The following is a 19,571-nucleotide window of genomic DNA, read 5'->3' on the forward strand; positions in this document are numbered from 1 at the left end:
GAAAAAAAAATGAGTATCGAATACTAAACTTAGAAAATGTTACATATAGGTAAAAATACCAACAAAATTCCTTACATTCTTTGATGGGGGATAGTGTAATTAAAAATGTTCTCATAAAATTTTCGACGTCATCAATTTAAACTTCAACAAATTAACGGCACACATGTACTTCACAATCCAATCAACATCAAATATTGATGGGGGATACTGTAAAAAAAAAATCAAATATTGACAAGTGATGTCCCGAACTAGGTCAAAACTCCAAATTCAAAAATTGAGTTACTTTAGGATACAGACGCTAGCTCTGCCAACTTTTCTAAAAAAAAAAGGAATTACTTTAGGAGATCCGAACCCACTCAAACAGTATCAATAATAGCACATTTGAAAGAAAAAAAAAATTACTTTAGGGGATCCGAACCCACTCAAACAGTCCCAATACATAGCACATTTGTCATTTCTTTCCTGTAAGAGCATGGGCTCTTCCCATACAAAAATTCTTCTTGTATGCTTCCACCTGTTAATGCTCAACATTTAATAGTAGCTAATAGATATCCAACCCCTCTGAAAGGGATACAACCAATTATTTTCTTTCGAAAGGAGAAGAGAAACAGTTATTACATCTGCAAATCCAAGTGAAAAAACAATAAAATAAAAAAAATCAGGTTTGGACTCTGTACGGTTTTAGTTACTCTTCAATCTTGAACATTTCCTATGATGAATAATTATATTAATTAAGTTGTTGTTTTCTATGAAACTTTATTATATTACAAATTCCTAAGTTTGTCTATTTTAATTTTCTATGTTGTTTAATTATGTTAGAGTTTTCAAAAGTTAGTTAGAATTTATAAGTCATTATGTGTTATCCATATAGTTCCTCTAAGTTAATTATTATATGTTTATAACATGGTTGTATTATAAGAAGAGATGGCATGTCATCTTCTTCTTTAGACTTGAATAATATATTAAATGTTTTCTATCTTCTCTCTCTTGTGAAATTTCACTTCTGCTGAAATTCTCCTTTATTTGTACAATATCCCACCAAACTAAACAAACATACACATGTGAAGTGGAGTTTGAGATGTGTTGTCGTATGTGGAGAAATTGCTTAATATTTCACTAAACCAAACAAGACCAGTACAAGTGGAGAAGTATACATATGTATTCCTCTATCTGATGCCGGAAATGGAACTCAGACAAGAATTCTGATTTCAGGAGTAACTCAAATATGGATCTCGACCATCCCATCAGAATCTCCACGAATATTGAAGAAATTCCGTGAATTTTAACTTGGACCGGATTAGCTCAATCAGATTAGGGTACAGCCGCTGCTAACTTTTCAACTAAAAGGGGTATCACCTTAGAAGATCCGAACCACTCAAACAGTACTCATAATAACACATTTGAAAGAAAAAGAAAAATTCTTTAGGGGATCAGAACCCACTCAAACAGTACCCAATAAATAGCACATTTATCATTCCTTTCCTGTAAAAGTTTGGGCTTATCCCATACAAAAATTCTTCTTGAATGCTTCCACCTATGCAAGGAAACGCAGGAGTACTAGGACTGAAGTTATCAGTATATTATGCATGTAATGGAATAATTAGAAGGTGATGTAATGCTACAGGTTTAATTTGCAAAAAAAAAAAAAAAAAAAAAAAAAAAGCTGCTTCCACCTATTAATGCTGAACATTTAATTGTAGCTAATAGATACCCAACCCCACTGAAAAGGATACAACCACTAATTTTCTTTTGAAAGGAGAAGAGAAACAGTTATCAAAACTGCAAATATATCCAAATCCAACTCCCCCCCCTCTCTGATCCAAACGAGAGCCAAGTCCATCAAACACTATATCTTAAACAACAAATACATGGAAGGGGAAACTGAGAGGAGGGAAGGAGAGAACAATGGAGATGAGGGGAAGGTGCCGATGTATCGAGTGTTCAAGTTTGCAGATCAAACTGATGTAGCACTGATGGTGGTGGGCACCGTTGCTGCTCTAGGTAGCGGAGCCATGCAGCCACTCTGGACCTTCATTTTTGGTAAGCTTATCGATAGCTTTGGTGACGCCTCCATGTCTGACGATGTTCTCCGCCGTGTTAACAAAGTAGGGTGCTTGAATTTTGCATTTCTTTTTTCTTTTGTTGTCATGATATCTCTCTTCTGCATATTGTTTCTAATTCTGCAAGAATCTGTCTTTTGGATATGCTTCTTCTAAGTTATGAACATGAAATTGATTAGTTTAGTTTCAGAATATTATGTTACCTCTCAATCTCTCATTTTATAAATAATTTACGGTTATTTTTTTTTTTTTTTGTAAGAAATTGAATAATTGTGCATTGACCTAATAATCAAGTATGCGTTGATATAATACTCAAGTGTGTATTTTAAGTAATTCGAAAAATAAGTATATGGTAGATCAAGACGGTTGTACACAATTGTCAAAATATATTTTGATTTGATCATTAGTGCGTCACAACTATCAGCAAGTAAATCTTTACTGAAATAAACAAGTGTCTATTGATACTATATAAGCAAGTATACATCAACAAAATACACAAATGTGTGTATTTTTAGCTGCATGAAAAGTTCCTGAGATGCTTGAGTCCATGAGTAATTATGAGAGAGATATTTAGGTTCAGTCTTTTATTAGTGGCCTATTCGTATTGATCTTCTGCTGACAATAATAATAACATTTTCTAATAATATTTTTATTATATTTTAATAATCTTTTAAGGAACCTCTTCAAATTATCTGCAACGGTTAAAGTGCTTTTTGCCGATGGTATCTTCGCAGATACTCCTGTTGTTAATACCGATCGATACAATAAAAAACAGCACGTTTTTGTCAGTGTACCCTCGGGAATAGTCACTTTTTACCCTTGCGGATAGTAGGAAAAATTAATTTTATACAAATATGAATGTACAAATACCTCTGGCTCCATGGTGTCCCACCCCAATCCAGTCACGTATTTACCCATAATTAAATCAGCGATAACGATAGAGATGAGATGCTTTGCACATTGATTTCGCAAATCTGAGCTAATTATACGGGGCGGGGGGGGGGGGGGGGGACCTAACTTTCAAATAAATTATTTCCATTGAATGACATGAACTGATCAGACCGTTAAAATATCTTTCGAATGTGCAGCAAGTTATGAAATTTACCATATGTTTCTTTGTGCAGCAAGTTATGAACTTCATTTATATGGGCGTTGGAATGGGTGTATCAGTATCTCTCCGTAAGTACCTTTTTCTTAAAAAAAAATTCTGTTAAATATGTTGCTATTGTTTATAGTATCGGACACTTTATTCTGTGGAAACTTTTCACATAGTGCAGCAAAGAGGTTAAGTAAAAAGTTCAACAAGCTTGAAATACAAATATGAGAAATACCAAAGCACATGCATATAAATTAAACCCCATTCAACATGGCAAAAGGTAGGGTCCAATGTCTATTGGACTCAAATTTGAGTTCCATGGGCATCTTTTCTGTCCAATTCGCATCAAGATTCGTCCACGCACATGAATCTTGAAGCGAATTGGAAGGAAGCAGTGCCCACCAATCCAAATTTTCAGTCCGATGGGCGTTGGACCTACCCTTTTCCTATTCAACATATGTACAGCATCCTATTTTTTCTCTCCAAAATCCAAATTAGCCAAAAGTGGCCATGTAATTAATAGGTTAACCCTACAGAAATAGTATTGTTTTTCTTATTTTCTACATTAAATAGGTTTGAAGTGATATATAATTAATTTTATATCTGTTTCAGCAGAATAGGTATGAGAGTTAATTGGGAATTTACTATCAACACAATTTTTTTATATTTTGGGTAAATGCATGGTTTTTCATTTCTTTTCTCATAACATGAAAATTGCTCAAAGCATCATATTCGTGCATAATTGTGGTCAAAGACTTGTACCTTTCCAGTAAGTGCAATTAGCAATTAGCAATTACCATTTGTCGTTGATGGTACAAGAAATGATATGTATGATAGAGGTAGCATGTTGGACTATGACCGGAGAGAGACAGGCTGCTCGGATTCGAGCTCTGTACCTAACAGCGATGCTGAGACAAGATATTGCATATTTTGACAAGGAGATGACTGCCGACAAGGCTACTAGTCGAATCTCTGCTGACACTGCATTCATCCAAGATGCTATAGGTGAAAAGGTTAGAAATTCTTTCTTTCAGTTTTTTGTTCTTTTAGTATATTGTTTCTGTTCATATACAACAGTTGATTTAGGAAGATTTGATATCTACTGCACCATTCAATGGTAATTGTAAGAGCAATAAGATTAGGTAGGAAAAATTGTACCGGTATTTGCTAAGCTAGATGTCTCAACAAAATTAAGCGAAAATTAAATTAAAAAGAAGAAGTGAAAAATAAATATGAAACAGTTGAATGAGTTAATACTTAAAAGTTAAAACGCCATTTTTCATACAAAATTGACCTACTGATGCTCATGCAACTTTATTATTATCCTTAATTAAATTTCAAACTTTTATTTAAATATAAGTTGTGATATTTTGTTTTTCTGTAACATGTTTAGGTGGGAAAATTCCTACAACTAGCCACGTCGTTTTTAGGAGGCTTCCTGGTTGCCTTCTTAAGGGGATGGCTTCTCACCTTAGTCATGATAACTTGCATTCCAACAGTTTTAATTGTGGGTACAATGGCATCGAATGCCATAGGTGGCATCTCTACTCAGGAACAAAGTTTACATGGTGAAGCCGGAAGTGTGGTTGAGCAGACTCTTGGTTCCATCAAAACGGTTTGTATAAGATCACTAAGATTGCTAATAAATTACCAATAACTTTTACCATCCAACCAGCATAACAAAACAAGAAATTAAAATAGAAACAAATATAACAAGAGCACTTAGCATGAAATATAGGTACAACCTTGGAATGCTAAACTGACCTGATTGAGATGTATACAAATTCAAAGAAAAAGTGATTTTCAACTAGACCAGTATATATCTACCAGTATAATAATTTTATTCAGCATCAGCTATCAGTCTATCACCAACATGTTATTAGAAGTTTAAAACCCAAGATAATGCTAATTGCCTTTTGATCTTATCTTGGTAAATGGTTTGAAACATTGAATATTTGATTTTGACACTAAAATCACGTGCCCAAGATGCATAAATACTGGTTTCGACCACTTTATTTCAACTGAGCTTTCCGTTATGCAAATTAAGTGAATTTACACCGATTTGTGACATTTGTCCCCCAAAATACCTGTTAATTTAGTTCTTGATTGACCAAGTAGACGTCATTCACACCCTATGATATAATAAACAGTGATCTAATGGAATCCGTCTGTAATTCTATCCCAAAAGGTAGCATCATTCAGCAGAGAGAACAGAGCCATAATGCTTTATGAGAAACAGATAAGAAAAGCTCGCAAAGTCACCTCAAGAGAAGGAGCTATTAAAGGCTTCAGCATGGGAGCTTTTTTTTTCGTCTTTTTTTGTAATTGCAGCCTGGCTGTATGGCTTGGTGGCCTTCTTATTATACATAAGGGATACAGTGGAGGAACAATTATCAATGTTTTGTTTGCAGTCATCACAGGTGCAATGTAAGCCTCATTTGCAATATTTTTTCTAGTAATTTCTCAACAATGAATTGTGAAAATTAAAATAGTCAAAGTTTTCTATTAGACTTGTTTTTCATAAATATTTTAGTATTATTTTCCACTTTGATGTGTATTCTTTTGTAATTGTCATATTGAACAATCAAGATAGTGTCACTTTCAGGTCTGTTACTGGTACATTTAGAATTTCAAGAATACGAGAAATTGCTACTTGAATCTTCTCATGGCCTAATATAACTGTGCTGCAGCTTATGAATTATGAGTACTAATTGATCCATATAATTAATCCAAATATTCAATAATATTATCAGAAATGTGAAAAAGAGAAGCTGAAGTGAGTACTAGATCAATTATTAGAACAAGCTTTATGTGTAATATGAAATCAGGAATTAAATTATCCTTGTTCTAATCCCTAAATAAGGTCCTTGGGTAATGCAACTCCATGCTTGACCGCTTTTTCCGAAGGCCAGGCTGCAGCATATAGGATGTTTAAAACAATCAAGAGAAAACCAGACATCGATGCATATGAAGAAAGTGGCATTATTTTAGAAAATATGAAGGGTGATGTGGAGCTAAGAGATGTCAATTTTAGTTATCCTGGTAGACCTGAGCAGCTGATATTTAATGGATTCTCACTCAGAGTCAATAGCGGTAAGTAAGAAGCAACATATATACAGTTTTGTAAAGGGGTGTGAAAAGTACTTCTTAAATTGTTAGATTAATGATACAGTCATACAAAAATCAACTTGTCAGAGTTAACCATGAAGTGCATATTTAATGTTGACTGTTATCCTAAGGATAATTTGGTACTTATAGGTGAACTTATCAGAAACATATTTCCCTTTTTTATACAACTACTAGTGTAAATTTTACTTTCTTAGTTATTCTAAATAATGTTATGTCAGATAATATTCGACCAACAAATTTGATAACCCAATATAGGACTAAATTTTGGATTGCCAATTTTTCACTTAATAGGTACAACAATGGCTATTGTAGGAGAGAGTGGAAGCGGGAAATCCACAGTCATAAATTTGGTGGAGAGATTCTATGATCCCCAAGCTGGAGAGGTGTTAATAGATGGTGTTAATATAAAAACATTGAAGCTTGGTTGGGTTAGAGAAAAAATTGGGCTTGTCAGCCAAGAACCGCTACTATTTATGACAACTATTAGGGAGAATATACTGTATGGTAAAGATGGGGCCACGCTAGAAGAGGTCAGACGAGCTGCTGAGCTAGCGAATGCTGCAAATTTCATTGCCAAATTACCTGATGTAAGCAAATTCAACTCAGTAGAAACTCAAGTTTCATAATCTCGATTTCAAACCTGTGCGAATATTTTGTGTTGTGCCTGCCAAGTTTGGTGGGGCTTTTGGTGCATGTATTGCACATACCTTTTAGTTCAGGTATACTTTAGGACTTGTATTTTCTTTCAAAGTTTCATATTAATGAAACAGGCTTTGTCCTTATTTAGAAAAAGAGAATAATTGTGTGGAATTGAACAAAGGATCGGTTTGATGATATTTAAAAAAAAATGTCTCTTTGTTGCATTTAGCCATTTAGAAGGGGCTTGATAGTTGAAAATTAACTTTACTAGTCAAAAACTTTACTAGTTTAAATTCTATTGGTCGAGCAAGTTGGGTCTTTTGTCCGGTTTTTCCACCACTTACAGCCTAGTTTGAATACGCCTGGCCCGAGTCAGGTTTCATATTAGTAATTTACTTGTAGAGGTAAAAAGAGGAGCCCTGGTAGTATTGTACCCACTTCGTCTCGATCTATCAGTCAAGAGAGAGAGAGGGAGATGAAGAAAAAGAACAGGAAGGCCCCTGGGGTGATCATACCTAGAAATATGACACAGAACAGCATGGTATCGGGCATCTCTTGGTTCATGCTGACCTTTTGTTGGCTATTCTTGCATACGGCCAGTGACACAATCACAGAGAGAAAAACAAAAGACAGATATTTGCGATGCTTGAAAAAACTGCCTGCATCATTTTCTGGTTTTTCTTATATATACAAATCATAACTGCTATAAGAAAGGTTACATCCACTAAATAAAAACTGGAATCTAAATAACTGCTCACTAAGAATAACCTCTACTCTATTCTTAGCCATCCGTTAGGATTACTCTTGACAGTACACTTTATCTAAAAACAGAAAACTTAAACTTCTGCTAGAATTAAAACAAAACGTAAACAAAACAAACTGAAACATAACAACAAGATTAATTCTATCATTCTCCTCCTTAAGCTTGTTGTTCTTTATTGATGTCCAGTACACCAATCTTTCCTCTCATCTCCTGAAACTTTATCCTTCCCAGTGACTTCGTTAGGATATCGGCACGCTGGTCTTCGGTACGAACATGCTGAACTTCAATCAATCCCGATTCCACACAATCTCTTATGTAATGAAACCGAGTGTCAATATGTTTACTCCTCTCATGATGAACTGAATTCTTGCTTAAGGCAATTGCGGACTGATTATCGATCTTTAGAACCACTTTCTTAACCTCGGTCTTAAGCAAATCAGCTAACAATCGTCCCAACCATACTCCTTGACACGCTGCTGCACATGCAGCGATGTACTCTGCTTCACATGAAGACAGTGCAACCACTTTCTGTTTCTGTGAACACCAACTGATAGGATTTGACCCAAAGAAAAACATCGAACCTGAGGTGCTTTTTCTGTCATTAACATCACCTGCTAAATCGCTATCAGAATATCCAATCAGTTCCGGATTTTCTTCTTTCTTCTCATACACACAACCGAAATTCAATGTTCCCTTCACATACCTTAGTATGTGCTTTACTGCTGCCATGTGTTCCAGCGTGGGTTTCTCCATAAATCGGCTTACCATTCCAACGGCAAATGCCAAGTCTGGACGTGTGTGCAGTAAGTATCTCATACTGCCAACAATACTTCGATACAAGGTTACATCTACAGGAGGTTCAATGCTGTCCTTGTTCAATTTCAGACGGGGCTCCATAGGAATCTGTGTTGGGTTACAGTCCTTCATCCCACATTTCTCCAGTACCTTCTTTGCAAAACCCGATTGCTTTAAGGTGATTCTTGTTGGAGTCTGACACACTTCAATCCCCAAGTAATAGCTAAGTAATCCAAGATCACTCATGCTAAATACACCTTTCATCTGAGATTTGAATTTGTCAACACCTCGAATACTCTCTCCGGTGATGATCAAATCATCTACGTATACTCCAACAATTAAATTACCTTCCTTTCTCGTGTACACAGCATGTTCTAATAGACATCTCTCAAAACCCAGTGCCTTCAAAGACTTATCCAACTTGGAGTTCCATGCTCTAGGTGCTTGTCGCAAACCGTACAAAGCTTTATACAGTTTCAGCACCTTATGCTCTTCTCCTTTTATCTCAAAACCCGGTGGCTGCAGAACATACACATCCTCCTCCAATTCACCGTTAAGGAAAGCGGATTTTACATCCATGTGATGCACTTGCCACCCCTTTTGTGCAGCGATTGAAATCAATAACCGTACAGTTTCCAATCGAGCAACAGGAGCAAAAACTTCGTCAAAATCTATCCCGTGCTTTTGAACATACCCCTTTGCTACTAACCTTGCCTTGTGTTTGATTATTCTCCCTTGAGTATCTTTCTTCAATTTAAACACCCACTTCAAACCAATTGGCTTATGTTTTTCTGGTAAATCAACTAACCTCCATGTTGCATTCTCCCATATGCTGGAAATTTCTTCTTCCATAGCCTTTCTCCATGCTAAATCTGTTCTTGCTTCTTCATAATTCGCAGGCTCCTCCTCTCCTAGCAAACATAGCCCCGTATAGTAAAGGCTTTTGATATCTCGTGTTCCTCTTGGCCCTATTTCCAAATCCTCTGGATGGTTCAATTCGGATGCCCTCTGCTCAACAGGAAACGACACTGGAGTTTGTGCATTTCCAGAGTCGAATCCATCTGCTCTGTTGCTACCAGTAGGTGTATCCTCAGGCTGGTCAGATTGATTGAACTCTTGCTGTGGAGACGCCATATTAGGATGCAGCATTTCTTCCTCAATTCGTTGATGGGCAGCAGCACTTGAATCTGCAACAGGAAAATTCAGAACAGTAAAGATATCCTTTGCTGGTCTAGATTCTGTAACCGATGAATCAGTCCAGTCCCACTTCTTTTCTTCATCAAACACGGCATCACGAGTCACTACCACCCTCTTTGTCTTTGGATCAAACATCCGATAACCCTTGGTATTCAAATCATACCCAATAAACACCATAGGTTTGCTTCGATCTTCTAGTTTCGGAAGGTGAGGTGTGACATTCTTCACGTGAGCAATACATCCGAAAACCCGCAGATGTCCTACTCTTGGTTTTCGATTGTAATAAGCTTCATAGGGAGTTTTATCTACTAGACTCTTGGTTGGTGCTCTGTTCAGCAAGTAAATTGCCGTTGACACCGCTTCTCCCCAAAATTCGCCGGGAACACTTTTACTTTTCAGCAAACTTCTTGCCATGCCAACCACTGTCTGATTTCTCCGTTCCACAACACCATTTTGCTGCGGAGAATAAGGTGTAGTAAGGTAGTGTTTAATACCATTTAATTCACAAAAGCTCTTGAACTCATTTGATGTGAATTCACCACCACGATCACTTCGAAAGCCTTTCAACTTACACCCCTTCTCCATTTCGGCTGCAGCTTTGATCCTTTTAAAACTTTCGAACGCCTCGGCTTTGCTTGAGATCAGAACCTGCCACATAAACCTTGTGCAATCATCGACAATTAGCATAAAATAACGCTTTCCTCCATTCGTAGTCGGTGTGATTGGCCCGCACAAATCTACATGCCATAACTGAAGAGGGTACTCGGCTCTGAAATTTGATTCAGCAGGGAATGGTTTTCGTTGTTGTTTTCCAATCAAACATCCATCACAAATGCGATCTTCATGATCTATCAAGGGCATGCCATGCACCATCCCATTCTTACCCATGATTTTTAGAGCATGAAAATTCACATGACCATACCTTGCGTGCCAGAGCCAAGCTCCTTCTTTGCTTCTCGCCAGGAGGCATTCTGGATGGGTTGGAGAAGTACGCAAAAGGTATAACCGATTCCCAGATCTGGTCACTTTGACTAGCACCTTCTGTGTTCTGTCCAGGATAGACAGTACTCCTCTTTCAATCACTATCTTACATCCATTCTCATCTAACTGCCCAAGACTAATTATGTTACTTTTTAACCTTGGAATATAGTAAACGTTAGTGAGTAATCTGTGTTCACCAGTGAAGCATTCAAAGAGTATCGAACCCCTTCCTTGTATCTCTACTGTTGAACCATCTCCAAACTTCACAGAGCCTCTGACTGTAGTATCAATCTCTGCAAATCTTTCAATGCAGCCGGTCATATGATTGCTTGCGCCACTGTCCAAATACCAGGTTGTGTCCAGGTTGCTGACAGCCTTTAGCGCTATTTCATCTTCTTTTAGCACCTTTCCTTCCTTCGGTATTGTGTGGATAAGTTCACAGGTTTCAGTCAACAACAGTGCTGGTTCGTCATCATTATTCTTTACAATCAAATTAGCCTTTTCTCTTCTATTTGGTTTGGGACATTCTTTAGCGAAATGACCATAATCATTGCAATTGTAACATTTCACCTTAGCAATATCAAACTTTCGTGGTTTTCGATCATCTCCCGTGTGATCAAAGCCTCCTCGGCCTGCACCTTGACCACGTCCACGACCCCGACCCCTTCCATGTCGGCCTCCTCTTTTGGTACTGCCCGAACCTTCTTCTCTTCTACCTTTTGAGAACTTAGCCTCCCATTCGGCTTGACTAAGAAGCAACTGCTCCCCTGTGCCCTTTGTATGATGCCGCCCCTTTAGCCCTTCTTCATATGTTCTCAATCTACCAATTGCTTCAGAGACTGACATCGTGTCTAAATCTCCAAATTGCTCAATTGTTCCGATGATCTGAAGGAACCGATCTGGAACCGAACTGAATAACTTCTCTACCACTTCGGTATCTTGTAGTTTTGTGCCAAGGGATCGGATCTCACCAACTAATCCAATCAACTTCATCGAATACTCATTCACAGTTTCCGATTCTTGCATATGCAATTTGTTTAGTTGCCGTTTCAAGACTTGTACACGTGCCTTCTTGACACGATCCTCGCCTATACGCATCTCCTTGAGAGCGTCCCAGGCCTCCTTGGCCGACTGTTTCTCTGCGATTGTCATCATCACGTCGTCCGGCACTGCCTGAGATATTGCAACCATCGCTCCTTGATCCTTGTCCTCATCTTTGACCCCTCCTTCTATCACAGACCAAACTCCCAGCGAACGTAGGACTATCTTCATCTTGATAGCCCATATGCCGTAATTAATCTCGCTTAACATGGGATATTGGATCGGTATAGAGACACTTTTGGCCATGGGAACTGCAAGTGTCTTTGATTGATCTCCTTCATCACCGGCCATTGCTTTGACAACCTTGGCTCTGATACCAAATGTTGGCTATTCTTGCATACGGCCAGTGACACAATCACAGAGAGAAAAACAAAAGACAGATATTTGCGATGCTTGAAAAAACTGCCTGCATCATTTTCTGGTTTTTCTTATATATACAAATCATAACTGCTATAAGAAAGGTTACATCCACTAAATAAAAACTGGAATCTAAATAACTGCTCACTAAGAATAACCTCTACTCTATTCTTAGCCATCCGTTAGGATTACTCTTGACAGTACACTTTATCTAAAAACAGAAAACTTAAACTTCTGCTAGAATTAAAACAAAACGTAAACAAAACAAACTGAAACATAACAACAAGATTAATTCTATCACCTTTTACCATTAGGTGGTGGTGATTTCGATCGTGAAGCCATTATATTACTGTGAAGGGGTGACCTTTTTTTTTGTTCTCGAGGTTTCTCCCATGTTGGCTTTCCTTTTGTAACAGTAAATTGCGTTGGACACTAATTTTTGGTATCTCGGGTGTATTCTATGGAGTGCATGTTATGTGTAACTTGATGAATGCCCGTGTTGGTGGTTCGTAACAGCTTCAGAGTTTAATATTTAAACTCTGTATTACAAGCTATATTAATATAAATATCAAGAAAAAGTCCAGGACGTTAACTTTGGATTTGAAAATGCCATGCTCCATATGAGTCTCATGTATTCACAAATCATATACAGCGACTTGATACTATGGTAGGCCAACGTGGGGCTCAGCTCTCAGGCGGTCAGAAACAAAGAATTGCAATTGCAAGAGCTATTCTAAAGAATCCTAAGATCTTGTTGCTTGATGAAGCTACAAGTGCATTGGATGTGGAGTCAGAGAGGGTTGTTCAGGAGGCATTGAATAGAATAATGGTGGAGAGAACCACTCTTGTTGTGGCACACCGTCTCACCACTGTCAGACATGCTGATTGCATTTCAGTGGTGAACCGGGGCAAAATTGTAGAACAAGGTAAATAAATTTCTTTATTTTATTGAGTACTAAAAGTTATACCATTTGTGGACAAGAGAGCGTGTTCATCACGGGTTCGTATTGGAAACAAGTATTACGTGACAATCAGAACCATGACAAATTGAAAATTATAACTTTCTAATTTTATCCTTGTTAGACTGGAAAGATATAAATTCCACAAACCAATCAATGGAAAAATTAAATGTTACTTAACCACTCCAAGTGAATGGCGGTAAATTGACCCATTTTTATTAAAAGTTTATGTGCTTATGCATGATTCTTATATAATTTAGAGTAAAATGTGATGGATACTATAAAATTGACCCCACACTCAGCATGAAAATTTTATATGATTGACCTCCATTGCGTGTTTTACCCCATAACTTGAAAATCTGGTGGGTGCTTTCTCAGTCCAAGACCCAAGCTTGCAATGTATGAACTGTGAACCACTTTGGCTCATATGATTGTATAATGGCACATGATTTTTAGGCAGATGATTATTTTTTTTTTCTAAATATTCACATCATACAGGTTGCCATGATGAGCTAATAAAAGATCCAGAAGGTGCTTACACCCAACTTATTCGTCTCCAAGGAGTGCACGAGGCCAACAGCCACCACCATCTGGTGAACAAATCAGAAAGCCATAGAATGTCTATAAGTCGTTCTCTCAGCCATGGTTCATCAAGAGTTAGTAGCAGCAGGTACCAGTCATTCACTCTTCCTTTCACCCCCATGGAATTTACACAAGATGAATATGCAGATGACATAAAAGAAAGTGTCCCTAGAAAGGCTCCAGTGGGTCGGTTAATAAATCTGAACAAGCCAGAATTGCCCATCTTATTCATTGGCTGCATAGCAGCAGCAGTACACGGTCTAGTGTTCCCCGTGTTTGGATTGATCATATCAAATGCAATAAAGGCATTTTTTGAACCACCACACATGTTGAGAAAGGACACAAGATTGTGGGCATTGACGTATGTTGTTTTGGGAGTTGCATCTGTGGTTTCAATACCGGTGCAGTACTTTTTGTTTGGGGTGGCTGGAGGGAAGCTGGTTGAAAGGATCCAGGGTTTATCATTTCGGAGTGTGGTTCGCCAGGAGGTTGGATGGTTCGATGATGCTGCAAACTCAAGGTCTGTAAATTAAACAAGGTTCACTTAATTTTAGTTCTCCAGTTTTGTTTTTCAATTTCATATATTATTTGATTCTGTAATCTTTAGTCCAATGAGGAGGGTGTCTAAAAGAAATTTATTTATGCTGAGTGTTATTGTTAAACTCTTGATTAAAGTGGAGTGGACACTTTTGAATTGCTTGGCGAAAGGAGCAAGAAAGAGAACAACTTTAGGTCTCAGATCCAAGTAGGCTACATTGGCATCATGAATCCAACAACTTAGCTTTTTTCTTGAATGAACTATGATCAAAGAAAATTTAAGTATATCTCTCAATCTCAAATATCCACCAAGACATGACTTGGAATATAATTTAAGTTCATTTTCTTTAATTTAAGTTGGATATATTTTTCTCAAATTGATTTGTTTTTCAGTGGGAAAATCGCTGCAAGGCTTTCAGTGGATGTGTTGAATGTTCGCCGACTTGTGGGGGACACCTTGGCGGTAATTGTGCAGAGCATGTCAACTCTAATTTGTTGTGTTGCGGTGGCTATGGTTGCGAGCTGGGAGCTTTCTTTGATAATTCTAGTGTTGATACCAATTGTAGGGCTTCAGCACTATGCACAAAACAGGTTCCTAAAGGGATTCGGTGATGACACTAAGGTTATACATGCACGATGTCATGTCTATTTTATATTTGCATTAAGGTTTTTTCTAGGCTAGAAGGTTGGAGCATTGGACTAAAATGTGTAAATGTATGTTGATTTAGTGTATGTTAGTTTTGTTTACAAATGAGGGCCAATCTTAATATCTATCTAATCACTAAGCATTGCATCCAAATTACACAAATTAAACCCAAATTACTGATCTTTGTAGACTAAGGAAACATTGTTACAAGTGCAAAAAGTGAAACCAACAATAGTGAACTCCGCTACAGACAATGTTAATCCTGTTACAGGTGAAGTATGAAGAAGCAAGTCAAGTTGCAATGGATTCGATCAGTGGCATCCATACTGTGGCATCATTCTGTGCAGAAAAGCGTGTGATCAAGACTTATAACCACAAGTGTGAAGCTTCCATGAAGCAAGCAATCTGTACAGGTTGGGTCGCAGGCCTCGGTTTTGGCTTCTCGTATCTGTTGGTTTACTTGAGTTATGCATTCCTCTTTTATGTCGGTGCAAAGTTTGCCAAACAGGGGAAGGTCACTTTTGTCGATGTCTTTAAGGTAACACCATATGGCCTGAGTTTCTGAACAAACTAATTGTTTTTTTAGATTAGTACGTTCTGGATGGTATATTTTTCAAAGGAAATTATTGTCCAAGTGGCCAGTCATGTACGAAACATGCTTCCACTGCCTTTTCTCTAAGGAAAATACAATGAAACACAGAACGGCTTGAACAGGAAGGAGGCATGGCAAAATTGCATATATTTTTCTGATGCGAGTGCGTATCATTATTGGTAGTATCCAATTTTCAAAAAATGTAGTGGTATATGTAATATTTTAATGCAACAACATATTTTTGTTTTTTGTAAGAATATTTTTTACATTATCCAAGTACACTTTGTAATTTTGTAGGTCTTTTTTTCTTTGGTGTTGGCAAGTTTAGGAGTTGCACAATCAAGCACATTAGGCTCAGATTCTGCAAAGGCGCACCAATCTGCAATCTCTATATTTGGAATACTCGACCGTAAGTCAAAAATTGACCCAGGCAATGATGAAGGACTGGTGTTAGACAATGTAAGAGGCGACATTGTGCTCAGCCACATCAGTTTCAGATACCCAACCCGCCATGATGTTCCAATTTTCACTGACTTGTCCTTGAGCATACCATCTGGTAAGGTACATATCTTAAATACCCATTTCTTGTAATTTTAAATTTTCAGTTAATACCTCTGTCCAAGATCTAAATCCATGGCACCAAAATAAGTATCACTAAATTTATTGAAAAATTAAAAGAGGAACACTCCGGGACCATATGTGATATGAGGAAAAAATTCAGTAGTTATTTGTTACTGTCTGGTCAAACAAAGCTAAACAGGGATATTTGCTTTGCTTTTAGGATTTTATTTCTAGTGTTTACTAGAAAAATATTCACTAAAAAAAAATTATGTTTCTAGAGTTATTTGATTTAAAAAACCATAATAATATGCGTAGCATCGTCTGATCATCAAATGAATATGAACCACTGCTATTAGAAGTGGACCGGACCCGGCAAATAGACTGGAAAAAACCAGATCTGGTTCTGTTCGGATAAAAGACCAAATAAAGTATGTAACCCGGAAAAATATTTTTAACCCGGCCAATTTTTTAGAAACTCTAAAGCCTAAAACCCGTTCATCAGTTAAAAAAAAACTGTTTTTTTTTTGTGATTCTGAAGTATGCGGCCCATTTATTCCTTTGTTTTTAGGAGAAAAGACGTTATTCCGTGACCAATTTTGTATTGTCTTTTGTGTTTTTGCAATGTATTTTTTAAATAATTATCAATTAGGTGATTGAGCATGGTAAGAGAGTTGTCACATTAATTTTTTTTAAATGAAAATTCTAAAATGCTGAAATATTAATATGAGTCGTTGGAGGTTAGTTTAATAGCAAAAAATGAAGAATTTATCTGATGTTAGTTATTCAATTCTAAATTAACGTATAAAACAATAAGACCTCTTTTAGGGAAAAGTAAGTATTCCTACGATGTTTTATTATAATAATTCTAAGAATAAGTTCTACAAATTTTGAGCTAAAATAACTGTATTTCTTGCATTTTAATAATCTATAAATTAATTTCCATAATACATTATTTAATATTTCTGTGAGAATTTGGACTAAATAAAAATGTGATTATTTTTATAATTATACTCATATCTCATAAAATATACAAGTATTTAAAAATCAGCGTTCCGGGTCATCCAGCAAAATAACAGCATCAATAACATTTATATGAACATTCCAACAAAAACATAGAAATAAAAATCAACCGTACGTTCAGCCGGAACTATACTGGGTCATCCAGCATCAATAACATTTATATGAACATTCCAACAAAAACTTAGAAATAAACTTGCAAAACCATTATGGTGTAATATATTTTAATAACAGCCATCAGTAAGAATGCTAATCTCCCTTATTTTATTGGGATCTGAGTCTATTGAAGATTTGGATGTATTAATTAACAAAATTCAATCTTCATTTTGTGAGCCTATTGGATAGGACAAAAAGGAGGAGTATATATAAGCAGCAGTTGTTGCTAAATCATTTACATTGCCAATTCAGATACATTGCACTAAAATTGATGATAGGACTTCACAAGCTTCAAATATTACACATGCAATGATATTTTGTCAGGTTGAATCTAATGAATTTAAGTAATCTTTGCTCTGTTTTCAGACTATTGCGCTAGTTGGAGAGAGTGGTAGTGGGAAATCAACCGTAATTGCACTTATAGAGAGATTCTATGACCCTGACAGCGGCGCTATCCTATTAGATGGTATTGAAATAAGCAGGTTTAATGTGAGCTGGCTAAGACAACAAATGGGTCTAGTCAGCCAAGATCCAGTGCTATTTGAGGGCACAATACGTTCAAACATATCATATGGAAAACAAGGGGAAATCACTGAAGAAGAAGTAGTTGCAGTTGCCAAGTTATCCAATGCGCATGACTTCATTTCTAGCCTCCCTCAGGGGTATGATACATATGTAGGGGAGAGAGGGATGCAGCTGTCAGGTGGCCAAAAGCAGCGTGTAGCTATTGCTAGAGTTATATTGAAAAATCCTAAGATTTTGCTTCTTGATGAAGCAACAAGTGCACTTGATGCCGAGTCGGAGCATGTGGTCCAGGAGGCATTGGATAGAGTCATGGTCGGTCGATCTACTGTCGTGGTTGCACACCGGTTGTCTACTATCAAAAGAGCGAACATGATAGCAGTGGTGAAAAATGGTGAGATTGTGGAGAAGGGAAGTCATGAGACACTGATGGTGATAAAAGACGGTGTTTTTGCCTCCCTTGTTGAACTACAATCTACTACAGCATAAGTGAAGTAACTGTATTTTGTTTTTTGTTTTTGTTGGTAATAAATTTTCTGATTTTCTTTTCTGAACTTGGCCATCAAAATGGTTTTTTTTTTTATTTTCCCAAGTATAGAAGCACAAAGCAGTTTCATATATTGTGCAGGAATAATTGGTTTTGGGGAAGTTAACTGCTATATATATAACAGAATACAGATCCGTTGTTTCTTTTTTAATTTCCACCTCTGAAAACCCTAAGGGGTCCTTATTTTTGTTTTTGTACTTACTATTTTCCTATTTAATGATTTAAAATTAGTAAAGCTACAGGAGATAAAAAAATTAATCTGAAAAGTACCTCCTTGGCACATCGGGGACATGATAATTGTTATGGTTGCTTAATATCCAAACCCAAGAAGAAAATGCCAGTACAGTAATCTACAGAGCTAATACACTAGTGCTAGTACTATTTTGACAGAACCGTAGTGGAAAGTGGAAACCAACAAATGGTCTCTCTTCTGGAGATATTCTCTCATTCTGACAGCATCACGATCCTCCTTAATTGTATCAAAATAACCAGGTTTAATGTAAGCTGTCTAAAGAGCCTGTGTTATTCAACTGCATACTACATGCCGATATATTGTATGGTTTCAAGTCTGAAGTTAATGAAGAAGAGCAATCGTGGTTGCCACTTGCCAAATGCTACCAAGTCTCAACGTGGGTCAATTTATTTCTAATTTCCCTCGAGGGTATGACACGAATGTCAGGCAAGCTGTTAGGTGGCCGAAAGCAGCACATTGCCATTGCAGTCGCGGATATGGTAAGTTAGAACTATTATGCATGGTAGACAACGGAAAGCATGAGACAATGATGAGATGAGGATGAAAAATGAGGAAAGCTCTATATTCTGTGTAATACTGTAATTTCAAATACAAACTTTCCATAAAAGATGAGCCATATAGAGAAAGTAGATATGTACTAGCTTGAGAAAAGTATTCTTAAGAGAAACATTCCAAACTGAGATGCTTATCGATATCTCAAGAATAGCATAAATCCTAATATATTCACATCTTGACATAGCAATCTTTTTCATTCCCTCGCTGTGTAAACATGGTGAAAGCTCTGATTTTTGCTTTGCGCTATAAACCTGCATAACCTCCTTTGGGATATTAAATTATGGGTCGTGTTGCAAACAAACTTGCAAACTATGTTGAGCTAAGTTGATATGTGTCTTAGCCCAAATTCAAGGTGGTTAATCCAACTTTCCATTCTCAGCTCTAGAATCAAATAGAAAATAAGTTCGAAAGAGTTCAACTTGTGCATGTATATGAAAATTTGACATTCATTTTCTTCTTACTTATGGTCCATACACAAAAGACCGAGATGGCTGTTTTTCTAATCAAGTAATTAACCAGGTGTAGC

General features: G+C 36.9%; 2 protein-coding genes across 2 annotated transcripts in view; both read left to right on the forward strand.

Moving 5' to 3' along the window:
- The window catches only part of LOC144554053 (disease resistance protein RGA2-like), a 72,583-nt gene that overhangs the window by 52,847 nt on the left and 165 nt on the right, over positions 1-19,571 (forward strand). The gene's annotated exons all lie outside the window — the stretch shown is intronic.
- On the forward strand, positions 1,826-18,285 carry LOC144554057 (ABC transporter B family member 5-like). Its single transcript, XM_078302268.1, is given in 13 exon segments — positions 1,826-2,105; positions 3,185-3,239; positions 3,994-4,169; positions 4,550-4,771; positions 5,345-5,583; positions 6,020-6,249; positions 6,577-6,872; positions 12,771-13,044; positions 13,576-14,266; positions 14,584-14,818; positions 15,114-15,380; positions 15,732-15,995; positions 17,535-18,285. Coding segments are annotated over 13 exon segments (3,831 nt in total). The 5' UTR covers positions 1,826-1,868; the 3' UTR covers positions 18,180-18,285.

Source organism: Carex rostrata, chromosome 5, assembly GCF_964058835.1.
Source record: "Carex rostrata chromosome 5, lpCarRost1.2, whole genome shotgun sequence".
Taxonomy (NCBI): domain Eukaryota; kingdom Viridiplantae; phylum Streptophyta; class Magnoliopsida; order Poales; family Cyperaceae; genus Carex; species Carex rostrata.